The sequence below is a fragment of the Oryctolagus cuniculus genome, chromosome 11 (genome assembly GCF_051225735.1).
Source record: "Oryctolagus cuniculus isolate XC-2025 breed Fujian yellow rabbit chromosome 11, ASM5122573v1, whole genome shotgun sequence".
Taxonomy (NCBI): Eukaryota; Metazoa; Chordata; class Mammalia; order Lagomorpha; family Leporidae; genus Oryctolagus; species Oryctolagus cuniculus.
In genome coordinates, this window is record NC_142877.1 from 21,533,788 (window position 1) to 21,547,758 (window position 13,971).

At 50.4% G+C, this 13,971-nt stretch overlaps 1 protein-coding gene across 12 annotated transcripts in view; it reads left to right on the forward strand.

Annotated features, from left to right (window-relative positions):
- Positions 1-652: 652 nt before the first annotated feature.
- SAMHD1 (SAM and HD domain containing deoxynucleoside triphosphate triphosphohydrolase 1) overlaps positions 653-13,971 on the forward strand; it is a 46,183-nt gene continuing 32,864 nt past the window's right edge. For all 12 annotated transcript variants that reach the window (XM_089308007.1, XM_089308003.1, XM_089308004.1 and 9 more), the window contains exons 1-3: positions 653-941; positions 5,416-5,482; positions 9,721-9,793. Coding sequence is in view for 6 of the 12 variants with exons in the window: in XM_089308003.1 (XP_089164129.1) it covers positions 737-941; positions 5,416-5,482; positions 9,721-9,793 (345 nt within the window). In the remaining 6 variants the exon portion in view is untranslated. The remainder of the gene's footprint in view (positions 942-5,415; positions 5,483-9,720; positions 9,794-13,971) is intronic.

A 13,971-nucleotide genomic window follows, 5' to 3' on the forward strand; every position in this document is an offset into this window, starting at 1 on the left:
TCTGTTCTTGCAAGACTGCGCAGGCCGCACGTGGGTGGGGCTGGGGCTGTATCTGGTTGAAGAGGGATCCTGCTGCCGGGAAGTGGGGGTGTTTCCAGAATCCTCTGGGAACTTTCCCCTTGACTGTTTCGCAAGCTTCCCTGTGCCCTCGCTAGCTGTTCTGCGAGGAGTCTGGGGGACATCAGGCGGCTTTCGGATGGGAGGAAGTGGGGGAAGGTGACAATCTGTCAGCCCTACTGCCCTGTTCCATGGGGACTGTGAAACGCGGGAGGCCGCCCTCCCGGCAGGCGTGACTGTTCCAGGGGCTTCCAGCCCCGCACCTCGCCCGTCGTTTCTCTACATAAGGAAGATGTTGGCAGCCCGGGGCATCGAGGAGTGGCCTAGAGTAGTACTCCACGAACGCGAACACCCCGCAGCCAGGGTATGGCCGCCCCTAAGCCGCCCTCGCAGCTCCCCCGCCGCCACCTCTGCCCTCTGCCGTGCCCGGCTCCGGCCCCGCCCTTCCGCGGAAACGCCGCTCTCTCTGCGCCTTTGCCATTGCGTCTGCGCAGAAGCCCGGGGCTAGGCCCCCGGGCCGGCCGGGCCGTAGGGCTGAGCTGCCAGTGCGCCTGCGCGAGAGGCCAATAAAAGGGTGATGCTGCGCCGTCTCGCCGCTGAGGTTGGGTTGTTAGTGCGTCTGCGCGGGGCTCGGGAGCCGCGGTTCTTGAGTGTGCTTCGGCGGGCGCCGGGTGTAGCCATGCAGAGAGCGGAGTGTGAGCAGCCCTCTAAGCGGCCCCGATGCGATGGCAGCCCGAGAACCCCGCCGAACACTCCGTCCGCGGCAGACTGGTCCCTGAGCCCGGAGCTCCACCCGGACCACCAGACCTGGGGCCCGGAGCAGGTGTGCGCCTTCTTAGAGCGCAATGGCTTCAGCGAGCTCCGACTGCTGAAAAGCTTCCGAGGTACCGGGCTGGGGGTGGGGGGTGGTGGCGGCGGCTGAGGAGCGAGGGGTGGGGCCCAGAGGCCGGGGCAGAGGGCCGGACGCCGAGAAGGGGCCACCCCCGGGAAGGAGTGCGAGGCGCGGAAGGGCGACCAGGGAGCGTGGCCCTGCAGCGAGGGGCCGCCAGGAGTGGTGTCCTGAGGCAGAGGAAGGAGAGTTGGGGGAGCCGGGGGCTGGAGATTCGCAGGAAGGAGCAGCCCTGAGGGGGTGGGGGGCTGTGAGGCGCGCGGGTGGGGAGGGTCGGGCGGGGTCTTCCTCCGGGGAGTTAACGAGGACTGGGCCCCCAGCGCCTGCCGGCGGGGCTCGGGGTCCCCCCGCCCCCCCGCTAGGGAGAAGACCTTGGTCGGAAGCTTGCTGTCACTCATGCTCCCCAGGCTCGGGGGACCCCTGTGTGTAACCGCAGATCTTGAACTCCTGCCACATGAAAGTCAGTTCTGGGCTTTTGAGCTTGCTTCCAGGCCTCCCGCCCCGCCCTCAGGAAATTGGGGTTTTCCTAAAGAGGAGGGAAACTTGGTGACCTCTGAATTCCTGCCGCCCGCTCCAGCACCCCAGTAGGGCTCGGTACGTGCTCGCTGTGCTTGCAAAGCTCGGAGGTGCTTGTGCTCAGTCCTTTAAAAGTGCCATAGAACAGCCCCGCAGTTAGCTGCAGGAGTGTCTGTGCAACCCCAGAGCTGGGTCATCTTAACAGTCCAAAGTTGGCCGTGAGCCCTGGTGGTCAGCGCACGTGTGGGCCTCGGGTTGGTCCCCCCCATGTGCGCCTGCCTTGGATTGGCCGGTGATGGCGCCTGCCTGCCTCCTGTGCAGTGGTTAAAGGTAGGTGCCCATCCTGCCCTCGGGGTCCAGGAGTCGCTTGGGTCCTGCTTTCCCTGAGGCTCCTAGAGGCCTCTCGTGGTGATGGCGCGGAGCACAGGCCCCCACTGAGCTGTCAGCTGTGCCAGGCAGGGACAGTGGAGCCGCCCCGTTTCCAGAGGAATTGCAGGCCAAGGGAGAGATGCTGAGGCCTGGTACCACTCCAGCGAAGGCCCCGAGGGCTGGGGTGTGGGTCCTCACTGGGAAGCTGCTTAGGTCAGGAGCTCTCATCAGCTATCTTGGTTTATGCTCAAGCACCTGCCTCAAACACCTTTTGTGTGAAACTTATGCCCTGGGCCCTGGGGTGGTCCACAGCAAGCTGGCTCTTGGAGGGTTGTGATTTGCAAGTTCAGTAAGATTTCGAAATTATGAGCAGAGCCCTGGGGACAGGGGTGGGAGGAACTTGAGTGGTCCTGGACCCGCGGGTGGGAAGAAGGTGCACTTCTCTTTTTCCTTCCCCCCTTTGCATCCCTCCACTCCAAGGATGGCTCTTGGGGTGCACTAGTTTTCTGTTTCCAGAATGTGGTCGGCCGTGCTGTGGGGCGGGCCCTGACTTAGTGGTGCTCTGTGGGGATGACGTCATCACCCTCCAGAATGACCTGTGCTCTCTCAAACCCATGGTCTAGCGCCAACAGAAGACACTGCTGGCTTTTCTTTGGTGAAGATGGAATGTTCCAGATTGCTTGTCTTACCATCTGCTCTGTCTTGACCAAACTTTAGTGAGGCTTGGCTGTTTTCTTACAGGCCCCTGAACTCCAGCTTACCTGTGACTGTGTGAGCGCTGAAGTGGAATATGCCCTGGGCAGCCTCTCCTGCCGCCAGGCTGGCCCCAGCTGTCAGACCCACTGTTGATTTCCCTGTATTTGTTCATCTTCCCCTTCAGAGAGTCTGCCTGTCCCTGCTGACCTTTACCCTACAAAAGGAAACGCCTCTTCTGACTGATTCCCGAGATTGGTGCTGTCTTCCTATAATAGATTTTCTAATTCTCCAAGTATACATATTTCATTTGACAAAACCAACCACAAGGTGCAAGGTCCCTTTCCTGACTAAGGAATATTATTTCACAAACACCCTGAAACAGGGTGCTATAATCCACACTTCGTATGCACAAGTTGTGTGAGGCCCGAAGGTCACCCCACACGGCAAAGTGTGGGCTGGGATTTTTATGGTTAGCTGTTTGGACTCAAGAACTCAAGCCAGCTCTTTCTTACAAGCATTCTCATCAAAAACCATTGAATAAGGGCCGGCGCTGTGATGTAGCGAGTAAAGCAGCCGCCAGCAGTGCCAGCATCCCATATGGGGCCAATTCTACTCCGGGCTGATCCACTTCCAATGCAGCTCTCTGCTATGGCCTGGGAATGCAGTAGAAGATGGCCCAAGTCTTTGGGCCCCTGCACCTGCGTGGGAGACCCAGAAGAAGCTCCTGACTCTCTCTCCCCCCACCCCCGTCTCCCTGTACAGTAGAACTTGCCAAATGTGTATCCACTATTTCAAGAAGGCTGAATATACTACAAACAGAACAGAATATGAATCTAATTTTAAACACATGATTATATAAATAATAGAACTAAACTGACTCAAAGATATTTGTAAGTTGTTCACTTGCTGCATTTTTCAGTCCAGCTACAATGCTCTGTAAGCGGCTCACACTTTGGGTAGCAGAAGCAACAGGAGTAATGACTGCTTCTTTTTCTCGTAAATATCGCCGTCCTGTCAGTGGGGTAGAAGGTGCAAATGATCTTTTCTATGAGAAAAGAAAAATCTGTGAGATTAGCATTTACTTCCTGCTTACTGTGTAATTCAGTATACGTACTATGCATATTCAAATTTATAGATAGTTACTTTTCCCCTCTTTATTACCTACCAAATTTTTAGCAATACTATGCTAATAATATTCTTATATTTGAATAATACTTTTTCTTAAAGATTTAATTTATTTGAATGGCAGAGTTAGAGAGAGAAGAAGGAGAGACAGAGAGAGAGAGTTCTTCCATCCCTGGTTCACTCTCCAAATGGCTGCAACAGCCAAGGCTGGGCAGGGCTGAAGCCAGAAGCTTCCTCTGGGCCTCCCACATGGGTGCTTTCCCAGGTGCCTTAGCAGGGAGCTGGATCAGAAGTGGAGCAGCTGGGACTCAAACTGGCACCCATATATGATACTGGCGCTAGTGGATGGAAGATCTCTCTCTGCCTCTGCCTCTCTGTAACTCTGCCTTTCAAATAAATAAATCTATTTCAAAAGCCAGGAGCCAGGAGCTTCATCTGGGTCTCCCACATGCATGGCAGGGGCCCAAACACATGGGCCATCCTCCATGACTTTTCCCAGGCCATTAGCAGGGAGCTGGATCAGAAGTGGAGCAGCCGGGACATGTGGCGCCCACATGGGATGCTGGCACTGTAGACAGCGGCTTTACCTGCTACACCACAGTGCCAGTCCCTATAGTTCTTTAAAATGGGGGGGGGGTTTAGAAATGAATAGAAATGAAATCAACACTGTGAACACACCCCTCAGGTACTGGTTTTAGCCTGATGATTCTTAAAAAAAGAAAAAACAAAAAACTGAACTCTCCTTGCCTACCCCGCTCTGAAACTCTGCCTTTCTAGAAGTGCAGGGGGCTGCTGGCAGGCAGCACCCGCAGCACCCACAGCGCTCGGCTGCACTCCCGACCTCGCCTGGCCTTCCTCGCGAGTCGCTTACACAAACAAAATGTTTTTGTCCGATTGTCAAAAATATCTGCTTGGTTTAGTTATCTGATTAAAATTAGACTTTATAAGTAGCAAACCAAAATATGGTGGACGTTTCTCTTGGTATCCAAGGGGATTTGGTTCCAAGGCCTCTCACAGATCACAAAATCTGGGGATTCTCACGTCCCGTTTGTGAAATGGTGTAGTATTTGCAAATGAGCATGCACACCATATGTATATATATATATATATATATATATATATTTAAAAGATTTATTTATCTGTTTGAAAGGCAGAGTTACAAGAGGCAGAGGCAGAGAGAACAAGAGAGAGGTCTTCATCCGCTGGTTCACTCCCCAAATGGCTGCAACAGCTGGAACTGCGCTGATCTGAAGCCAGGAGCCTGGAGCTTCTTCCGGGTCTCTCTCGTGGGTTTAGGGGCCCGAGGACTTGGGCCATCTTCCACTGCTTTCCCAGGCCATAGCAGAGAGCTGGATTGGAAGTGGAACAGTCGAACCAGCGCCCATATGGGATGCAGGTGGTGGCTTTACCTGCTACGCCACGGCGCCGGCCCCTCCCTTATATGTCAAATCATCTCTAGATTACTGATAGTACCCAATGCGATGGAAGTCTGTGGAGTCATGAGAAGAGAAAGCCTGCACGTGCTCAGTGAGATGCAGTTTTCCCCTGAACGGCTTCTGTTCACGTTTGGTTGAATTCACAGATGTGAGGCCCGAAATATTAGAACCCGTGGATAAGAAGGGCAGTTTGTACTTGGCCCAGTCTCTACTCGGGTCCTGAATGAATGCTGAGCTGAGTAAATTCTCGTAGCTCCCCATTGGAAGACATTGAAAGGCATATGTTGTAAAGATTAAATTTGTTTTCTTCTCCCCTTTCTTCCATAGAAAACAAAATCACAGGGTCATTACTGCCCTTTCTTGATGAATCTCTTCTTGAGAATCTTGGGATAAGGTAAGAATGACAATTTGTCTTGTAACCTCTCTCTGTGCAAAGCTTCAGCTCTGTGTTGAACATATTTCTAAGTCTTTCTAGAGCTATTTTAAGGTGAGATTTGGCGGGGCGGGGGGGGCTTGTGGCATCACAGCTTAAGCTGCCTCCTGTGGCTCCAGCATCCTCTATGGGCACGGGTTCAAGTCCTAGCTGCTCGTCTTCTGATCCAGCTCCCTGCTAATGGCCTGGGAGCAGTGGAAGATGCCCCAAGTACTTGGCCCCCTGCCACCCAGGTGGGAGACCTGGAATGAAGCTCCTGGCTTAGGCTTGGCCCGGCCCTGGCCGTTGCGTAGGGAGTGAACCAGCAGATGGAAGATCTCTCTCCCTCTGTGTGTAACTCTGACTTTCAAAAAGAAAAAAAACACTGGGATATATCCTTGGTTTTAGATTTAAAGACACTATGCAAAATAATTTGGCATTTTTTAGTTATATGATTTGGGGACAAATTGTTTAATCCTTCAGTTTCTACAGCTGTGAAAGGATAATAATGAGACAATGAATGTAAAATGTTAATTCACCCTTAATAAATTACACACTCATGTGGATGTCTCTGTTCGACTGGAGGTTCCAGGTCTAGATTAGAATGGAACCACTTTAAAATTGAGGATCCCGTGTTAATATTCCTTAAAATGAAGATTTGGTTTCTGTTAGGGAACTGGCAGTGATGGTAAAATATGTTCTTGCGGAATTCCCCTTAGGAAATTGCTGTTTGTGGTAACAGTAACCAAAGAATCACAACAAGGGATTACACTGAATCACTCCTTGTTCTGTGGCTTAGTAATTGATCACAGAAGTAGATTGGGAAGGAAGACCCCTGTGAGACCTGCGAGTGGCTTTCAGCTGATGACCTGTGGGCCAGAACCTTCAGTGACCGAATCTTGGCTGCTTCATAACCACATTTCAGACCCTCAGTCCTCTGAGTCCTTCTCACTGTCTCGTTCTTGTGTGTGTTTGAGGGTAGTAAAATGAGATTAGAATTTTTTTTTTTGACAGGAAGAGTGGACAGTGAGAGAAAGAGAGAGAGAGAAAGGTCTTCCTTTTGCTGTTGGTTCACCCTCCAATGGCTGCCGTGGTTGGCGCTCTGCAGCCGGTGCACCGCGCTGATCCGATGGCAGGAGCCAGGTGTTTCTCCTGGTCTCCCATGGGGTGCAGGGCCCAAGCACTTGAGCCATCCTCCACTGCACTCCCTGGCCACAGCAGAGGGCTGGCCTGGAAAAGGGGCAACCGGGAAAGAATCCGGCGCCCCAACTGGGACTAGAACCCGGTGTGCCGGCGCCGCTAGGCGGAGGATTAGCCTAGTGAGCTGCGGCGCCAGCCTGAGATTAGAATTTAAGTATGCAGGGCAGGCGTTTGGAGCACTGGTGCAGACGCCACTAGGAACTCCTGGATCCCGTATCAGAGTTGACTGGCTCTGCCTGCTGGCTCTGCTCATGCGCACCCTGAGAGGCAGCAGGTGGTGGCTCAAGTATTTGGGTCCCTGCCACCTACTTCGGAGGCCAACACTGGGTTCCTGGCTCCTGGTTTCAGCCGAGCCCAGCCCTGCTGCTGTGGCATTTGGGATGTGAACCAGTAAGTGGAAGATCTTTATCATCTCTGTTCCTTTCTTTCTTTCAAATTAACTGAAAAAAATAAAAATAAAAAGAATTTTCTTAAAAGTGAAATTTTTGATGCTAAAAATTTTTGAAATCTATGCATAGTTTTTTTTCATTATGTACATTTCCCATAAAACTTTTAAGACCCCTTGTACATGGTTGCTTACTATTTGGACTAAATGAAATTTGTTCTAAATGAGGTCTTTGTGTTCAAGGGAACCATATACTACTTTGTGGCCCCAAATACTATTGATTCATTCAGCAAGAATTTGTGAGAAGTTCACTGTGTGCCAGGCATTCGTCCAGAAACTGGGGACATGTGTGACTAAAACTGACAAAGTTCCAGAGGACACTATATAGCACAAGCCTTCTGCCCACCTGGCCATTCTGAGACAGACTTTGCAGGACTTCTTAGAGCTGTGTTGTCCTGTGGGAGCTACTAGCCACATGTTTAAACTTGTAAAAATTAGATGAAATTTAAAGTTGAGATCCTCCGTCGCACTAGCCATATTTCCAGAGCTTAGACCACGCAGGGCTCGTGGCCGCCATGCTGGACTGGGCAGACAGAGCATATTTCCATCAACGCACCAAGTTCTGGGTAGCCCTGCCTTGCAGGGTGCCGGTGGGATCAGCTCAGTGACACCAGTGCCAGCAGCTCGTGAGTGTGCCCTTACATGGTCTTACTGTCACTTCCATTTCACCCTTCTAGTTGCCCATTCCTGTTGCCAAAGTACTAGCCCCCAAGTAAGTGACGTGCATGTACAGCACTTTTCTTTTGGGGGCGAATCAAGTTTAGACAGATAACTTTTCTATTCCTTCCATTTAAACTATTGATTTATAAAGGTTTCCCTAGGAAATAGAAAATGAGACATTAGATTTCAGAAATGTTAAAATACAGAAATAAAATCTTTTTTAGTCCAAATATCCTGGCCCAAGACTACTTTAAATCTTTGTTTAATGCCTTTACTAGGGGCTGGTGCTGTGGCGTAGCAGGTTAACGCCCTGGCCTTAAGCGCCGGCATCCCATAAGGGCACCAGTCCGAGACCCGGCTATTCCACTTCCAATCCAGCTCTGCTATGGCCTGGGAAAGCAGTACAAGATGGCCCAAGTCCTTGGGCCCCTCACCCGTGTGGGAGGCCTCGAAGAAGCTCCTGACTCCTGGCTTTGGATTGGCTCAGCTCCGGCCATCGCAGCCAACTGGGGAGTACACCAACAGATGGAAGACTCTCTCTGTCTCTGTCTCTCTCTCTGTCTCTGTCTCTCTCTCTCTGTTTCTCCTCTCTATCTGTAACTCTGGCTTTCAAATAAATAAATAAATCTTTTAAAAAAAAATGCCTTTACTAAGCAAAAGGGGAAAAAAACCAGGGCTTTGGTGGTTTTTAAAATTGATTGATTAATTTGAGAGGCAGAGAGACAGAGAGCTCCCATCCACTGGCTCACGTCCCAATTCCCACAACAGCTGAGACTGGGCCATGCCAGAGCCAGGATCGGGAACTCAATCCAGGATTCTCATGTGAGTGGCAGGAACTTAACTTGATTTAAACACACACCATCTCCCAGGGTCTGCACAGCAGGAAGCTGGAGTCAGGAACCAAGCACTGTCATATGGGCCTCTAGCTCCTTATCTGGTGTCTCAACCACTAGGCCAAACAATGATTATTATTTGTTTTGTTAAAAATTTATTTATTTGAAAGGCAAAGCTACAGAGCGAGAGAGGGAGAAACAGAGATAGTCCATCTGCTGGTTCAGTTCCCAAATGGCGGCAATGACCAGAACTGAACCAGACTGGAGCCAGGAGCTTCTTCCGGGTCTCCCACATGGGTGCCAGGGCACAAGCACTTGAGCCGTCCTCCACTGCTTTCCCAGGCCATTAGCAGGGGGCTGGATTGGAAGTGGAGCAGCTAGGTCTTGAACCAGCACCCATATGGGATGCCAGAATTGCAGACTGCAGCTTCACCCCCTATGCCACACACTGGCCCCAAAAAGATTTATTTTTTAAATGTCTAATTATTGAGAAGGTCACTAAAGTCTAACTTGCCCTTTCCCTGCTATTTGTTGACACTTAGCCAGGTATGAGGCTGGTAAGCCTGGACCATGTAGCAACTGTAAATGAAGCAGGAGGGGATTTTGAGCTATTCATGTTTAATTCCTGCGAAATGCTTTCTTACCTGAGTGTTGTGAGGGATTACTGGCATTGGAAGGTGAATATAAATAAGGCTAAACCCTCGTATGTTTGATTCATGCTTGAGTCCTAGCTGGTGCTCCTGTCAAGCCAGGACTGTGAGAACAGATGTTGACTTGGGTTTGAGGCCTGCACGGAGTTGGCAGCAGAGGTGTAGGACGCACCGAAGTCTGCGTTACGAGGGAAGAGGATCATGGGCAGAACCTTGGGGGAGACCTGCACTGGCGCAGCAGGCAAGCTCAGATCTTAGGAGCAAAGCAGCAACAGAGTTTCTGGGAGGAGTACGTTTGAATTATTGATTGTCCCTCCAGTCTAACCTGCGTATTAGTATAGATAATCCGGAGTCGATTGTGTGCCACTATATACTCCAGGGGTTCTTATTAAGCAAACAGTGATACGTTGTCTTGTCTTCTTGTAATTTTAGTTCCTTGGGAGATAGGAAGAAGCTGCTTAATTGCATCCAACAATTGAGTCAAACTTACGTCGATACAATGAAGGTAAGAAGAAACTGAGTTCATCAGATTTTTTGAATATAAATTTGTAAACTCAATTACATAAAATTCACTTAAAAGAGAATGGAAGGGGGTGGCCAGCATTGTGGTGCAGCAGGTTAAAGCCACTGCTTTCCAGCATCCCATATTGCAGTGCCGGCTCGAGTCCCAGCTACTCCACTTACTATCCAAATTCTTGCTGATGCACCTGAGAAAGCAGCCGAAGATGGTCAAGTACTTGGGTCCCTTCCAGCCATGTGGAAGACCAGAATGGAGTTCTAGGCTTCTGGCTTTGGCTTGGCCCAGCCCTGGCTGGCTATAGCAGCCTTCTGGGGAGTGAAGCAACAGGTGGAAGATTCTTTCTCTTTCTCTTTCTCTCTCCCTTTCAAGTAAATAAATACATCTCTATAAAAAAAGATGGGGTGGGTAATGTTTAATTAACCACAGCCGCCACCTGTGATGCTGGCATCCCATGTCAGCGCTGGCTCGTGTCCCAGTCACCACCTCTGCATCCCCACCTGGTGGCTCCATCCCCCCTTCCCTCTGGGTAGAACCAACCACTCCTTTGTTTGTTTCCTTCTTCCTGTTCTCTTGCTCTCCTACTCTGGGCATAGCTTCTGTTACCCTTCCCAGGGGTAGGAGTGGTACCTCACTCATCTCGTCCCAGTGCTTCACATGTACAACAGACACTTAGGGAGGGTAGAATTTGTTTATCCTGCTAAGGCAGTAACAGGAGGATGCCATAATGCATCTGAGAGTGATGTGTAAATGAGGCATGTGGGGCCGGCATTGTGGCGCAGTGGGTTAAGCTGCTGCTTGCAGCAACAATGCTGCCATCCCATATGAGTGCTGGTTTGAGTCCTGGCTGTTCCACTTCTGATCCAGCCCCTGCTGATACACCTGGGAAAGCAGTGGAAGATGCCTGGCCCCAGTTGGTTGGGCTGCTGCCATTCATGTGGGAGACCCAGATGAAACTCCTGACTCCTGGTTTCAACCTGGCCCAACCCTGGCTGTTGTGGTGTGGCCATCTGGGGAGTGAACCAGCAAATGGAAGATCTCTCTCTCTCTCTCTGTCTCCCTCTCTCTGTCTCCCCCCCACCCCCAACATTGACTTTCAAATAAATAAATTAAATCTTTTAAAAAGGAAGGGGGTGGGGCCGGCGCCGTGGCTCACTAGGCTAATCCTCCGCCTCTGGTGCTGGCACCCTGGGTTCTAGTCCCAGTTGGGGCACCGGATTCTGTCCCGGTTGCTCCTCTTCCAGTCCAGCCCTCTGCTGTGGCCTGGGAAGGCAGTGGAGGATGGCCCAAGTCCTTGGGCCCTGCACCCGCATAGGAGACCAGGAGGAAGCATCTGGCTCCTGGCTTCAGATCGGCGCGGCGCACCAGCTGCAACACGCCGGCCGTAGTGGCCATTTGTGGGGTGAACCAATGGAAAAGAAGACCTTTCTCTCTCTGTCTAAATCTGCCTGTCAAAAAAAAAAAAGGAAGGGGGTGGGCCAGTGGGTTAAGCTGTTATATACAATGCCAGTGTTCCATATGAACTCCAGTATGAGTCCAGGCTGCTTCATCTGATCCAGCTCCTGCTGTCGGGCCTGGGAAAGCAGTGGAAGATGGCCCAAGAACTTGGATCCCTGCCACCCAGGTGGGAGCTCCTGATGAGGTTCCAGGCTCCTGGCTTCCATCTGGCCCACCTCTGGCCATTGTAGCCATTTGGGGAGTGAATGAACAAATGGAAGATCTCACAGTCTCTCTCTCGCTCACCCTCTGTCTCTGTAATTCTGCCTTTTAAATAAATAATAAATAAATCTTAAAACAAAAATGAAGGAGAGAAAGGTGTAGCCAGAACTCGAACCAGGCACTCTGATATGAGATATGGGCGTCCCAAGTGTCGGCTTAACCTGCTGTGCAAGGTATTACCCCAGTGTAGATTTCTACTAGTGTTCAAGACACGTTAATATCATATATACACCGTAAGAATCGAGAATATATAATAACTAGGATTTCCAGCAACTCAATGACCACAATTTAGGGCATGGTTTAAAGGTGCTATTTGGGGCTGGCATTGTAGTATAGCATGTTAAGCCGCTGCCTGCCTCACTGGCATCCCATGCAAGCACTGATTGAAGTCCCGGCTGCTCCACTTCTGATACAGCCTCCTGCTCATGCACCTGGGAGGCCTAAGTATTTGGGCCCCTGCCACCCAGCAAATAAGTAAATCTTTTTAAAAAAGGAAATTATTTTTATTAGATTTATTTAATTATCTGAAGGAGTTACAGAGATCTTCTCTCTGCTGGTTCACTCCCCAAATGGTTGCAACAGCTAAGGGTGGTCCAGGCTGAAATCAGGAGCCCAGAGCTTCTTCCAGGTCTCCCACATGCATGGAAGGGCCCGAGCATTTGTACCATCTTCTGCTGTTTTCCATGTCACATTCGTAGGGAGCTGGATTGGAAGTAGAACAGCCGGGTCTTGAACTGGCACCCATATGGGATGCTGCCTTCATAGGTGGCGAATTAACCCGCTACGCCACAGAACCAGCCCCATAAATAAATCTTTTTTTTTTTTCTTTTTTTTTTTGACAGGCAGAGTGAACAGTGAGAGAGAGAGACAGAGAGAAAGGTCTTCCTTTGCCGTTGGTTCACCCTCCAATGGCTGCCGCGGCCTGTGCGCTGCAGCCGGCGCACCGCGCTGATCCGATGGCAGGAGCCAGGTACTTATCCTGGTCTCCCATGTGGGTGCAGGGCCCAAGCACTTGGGCCATCCTCCACTGCACTCCCTGGCCACAGCAGAGAGCTGGTCTGGAAGAGGGGCAACCGGGACAGAATCCGGTGTCCCGACCGGGACTAGAACCCGGTGTGCCGGCGCCACAAGGTGGAAGATTAGCCTAGTGAGCCGCAGCGCCGGCTATAAATAAATCTTAAAAAAAATTTTAAAAATTGACTCATCATTGAAATTTAGCCATTAAAAAGACACTTAATAAGATTATAGCAACCTGAGAAAGTGTTCACAATGCATTTGATCTGAAAAGAGAGTCCAAATATATTAACCAGGCTGAAAATAATGTAATTTTCACTGAGTTCTTTTTTATGTGTGTGTATAGTTAGCTAACTTTGTTTTACTATTTTAGATGAAATAATTTTTTTTTTTTGACAGGCAGAGTGGACAGTGAGAGAGAGAGAGAGACAGAGAGAAAGGTCTTCCTTTTGCTGTTGGTTCACCCTCCAATGGCCACCACGGCCGGCGCACCGCGCTAATCCAAAGGCAGGAGCCAGGTGCTTATCCTGGTCTCCCATGGGGTGCAGGGCCCAAGCACTTGGGCCATCCTCCATTGCACTCCTGGGCCATAGCAGAGGGCTGGCCTGGAAGAGGGGCAACCGGGACAGAATCCAGCGCCCCGACCGGGACTAGAACCCGGTGTACCGGCGCCGCTAGGCAGAGGATTAGCCTGTTGAGCCACGGCGCCGGCCTGAAATAAATATTTTAAGAACAATTATTACAACCTGAAAAATTGACAGTGAATTTAAATAAACTGGAGAATTTTTCTGTGATAATGTTTTGGTTTGGTTTGGTTTGGTTTGTTTTTGTTGTTTTTTGTTTGTTTGTTTGTTTGTTGTTTTGTTTTTTTTTTTTTTGACAGGCAGAGTGGACAGTGAGAGAGAGAGAGAGACAGAGAGAAAGGTCTTCCTTTTGCTGTTGGTTCACCCTCCAATGGCCGCTGTGGCTGGTGCGCTGCGGCCGGTGCGCTGCGGCCGGCGCGCTGCGCTAATCCAATGGCAAGAGCCAGGTACTTATCCTGGTCTCCCATGGGGTGCAGGGTCCAAGCACTTGGGCCATCCTCCACTGCACTCCCTGGCCACAGCAGAGAGCTGGTCTGGAAGAGGGGCAACCGGGACAGAATCCAGCGCCCCAACCGGGACTAGAACCGGGTGTGCAGGCGCCACAAGGTGGAAGATTAGCCTAGTGAGCCGTGGCGCCGGCCTTAATATAAGATTTTCAAATATTTAAAGATCATAGAACTCTTCCTTGTCTGATAAAGCTATAACAATATTTAATTATGGCATTTATGGGTCTTTCTACCCCTGACATACTTTGGCATCATTCCTGGCTTATTTTTAGAGGTGACTAAATTTGATATTGTTTATAATAATCATAAAGTTTTATAGAGCCAGATGAAAAATTAATATTCT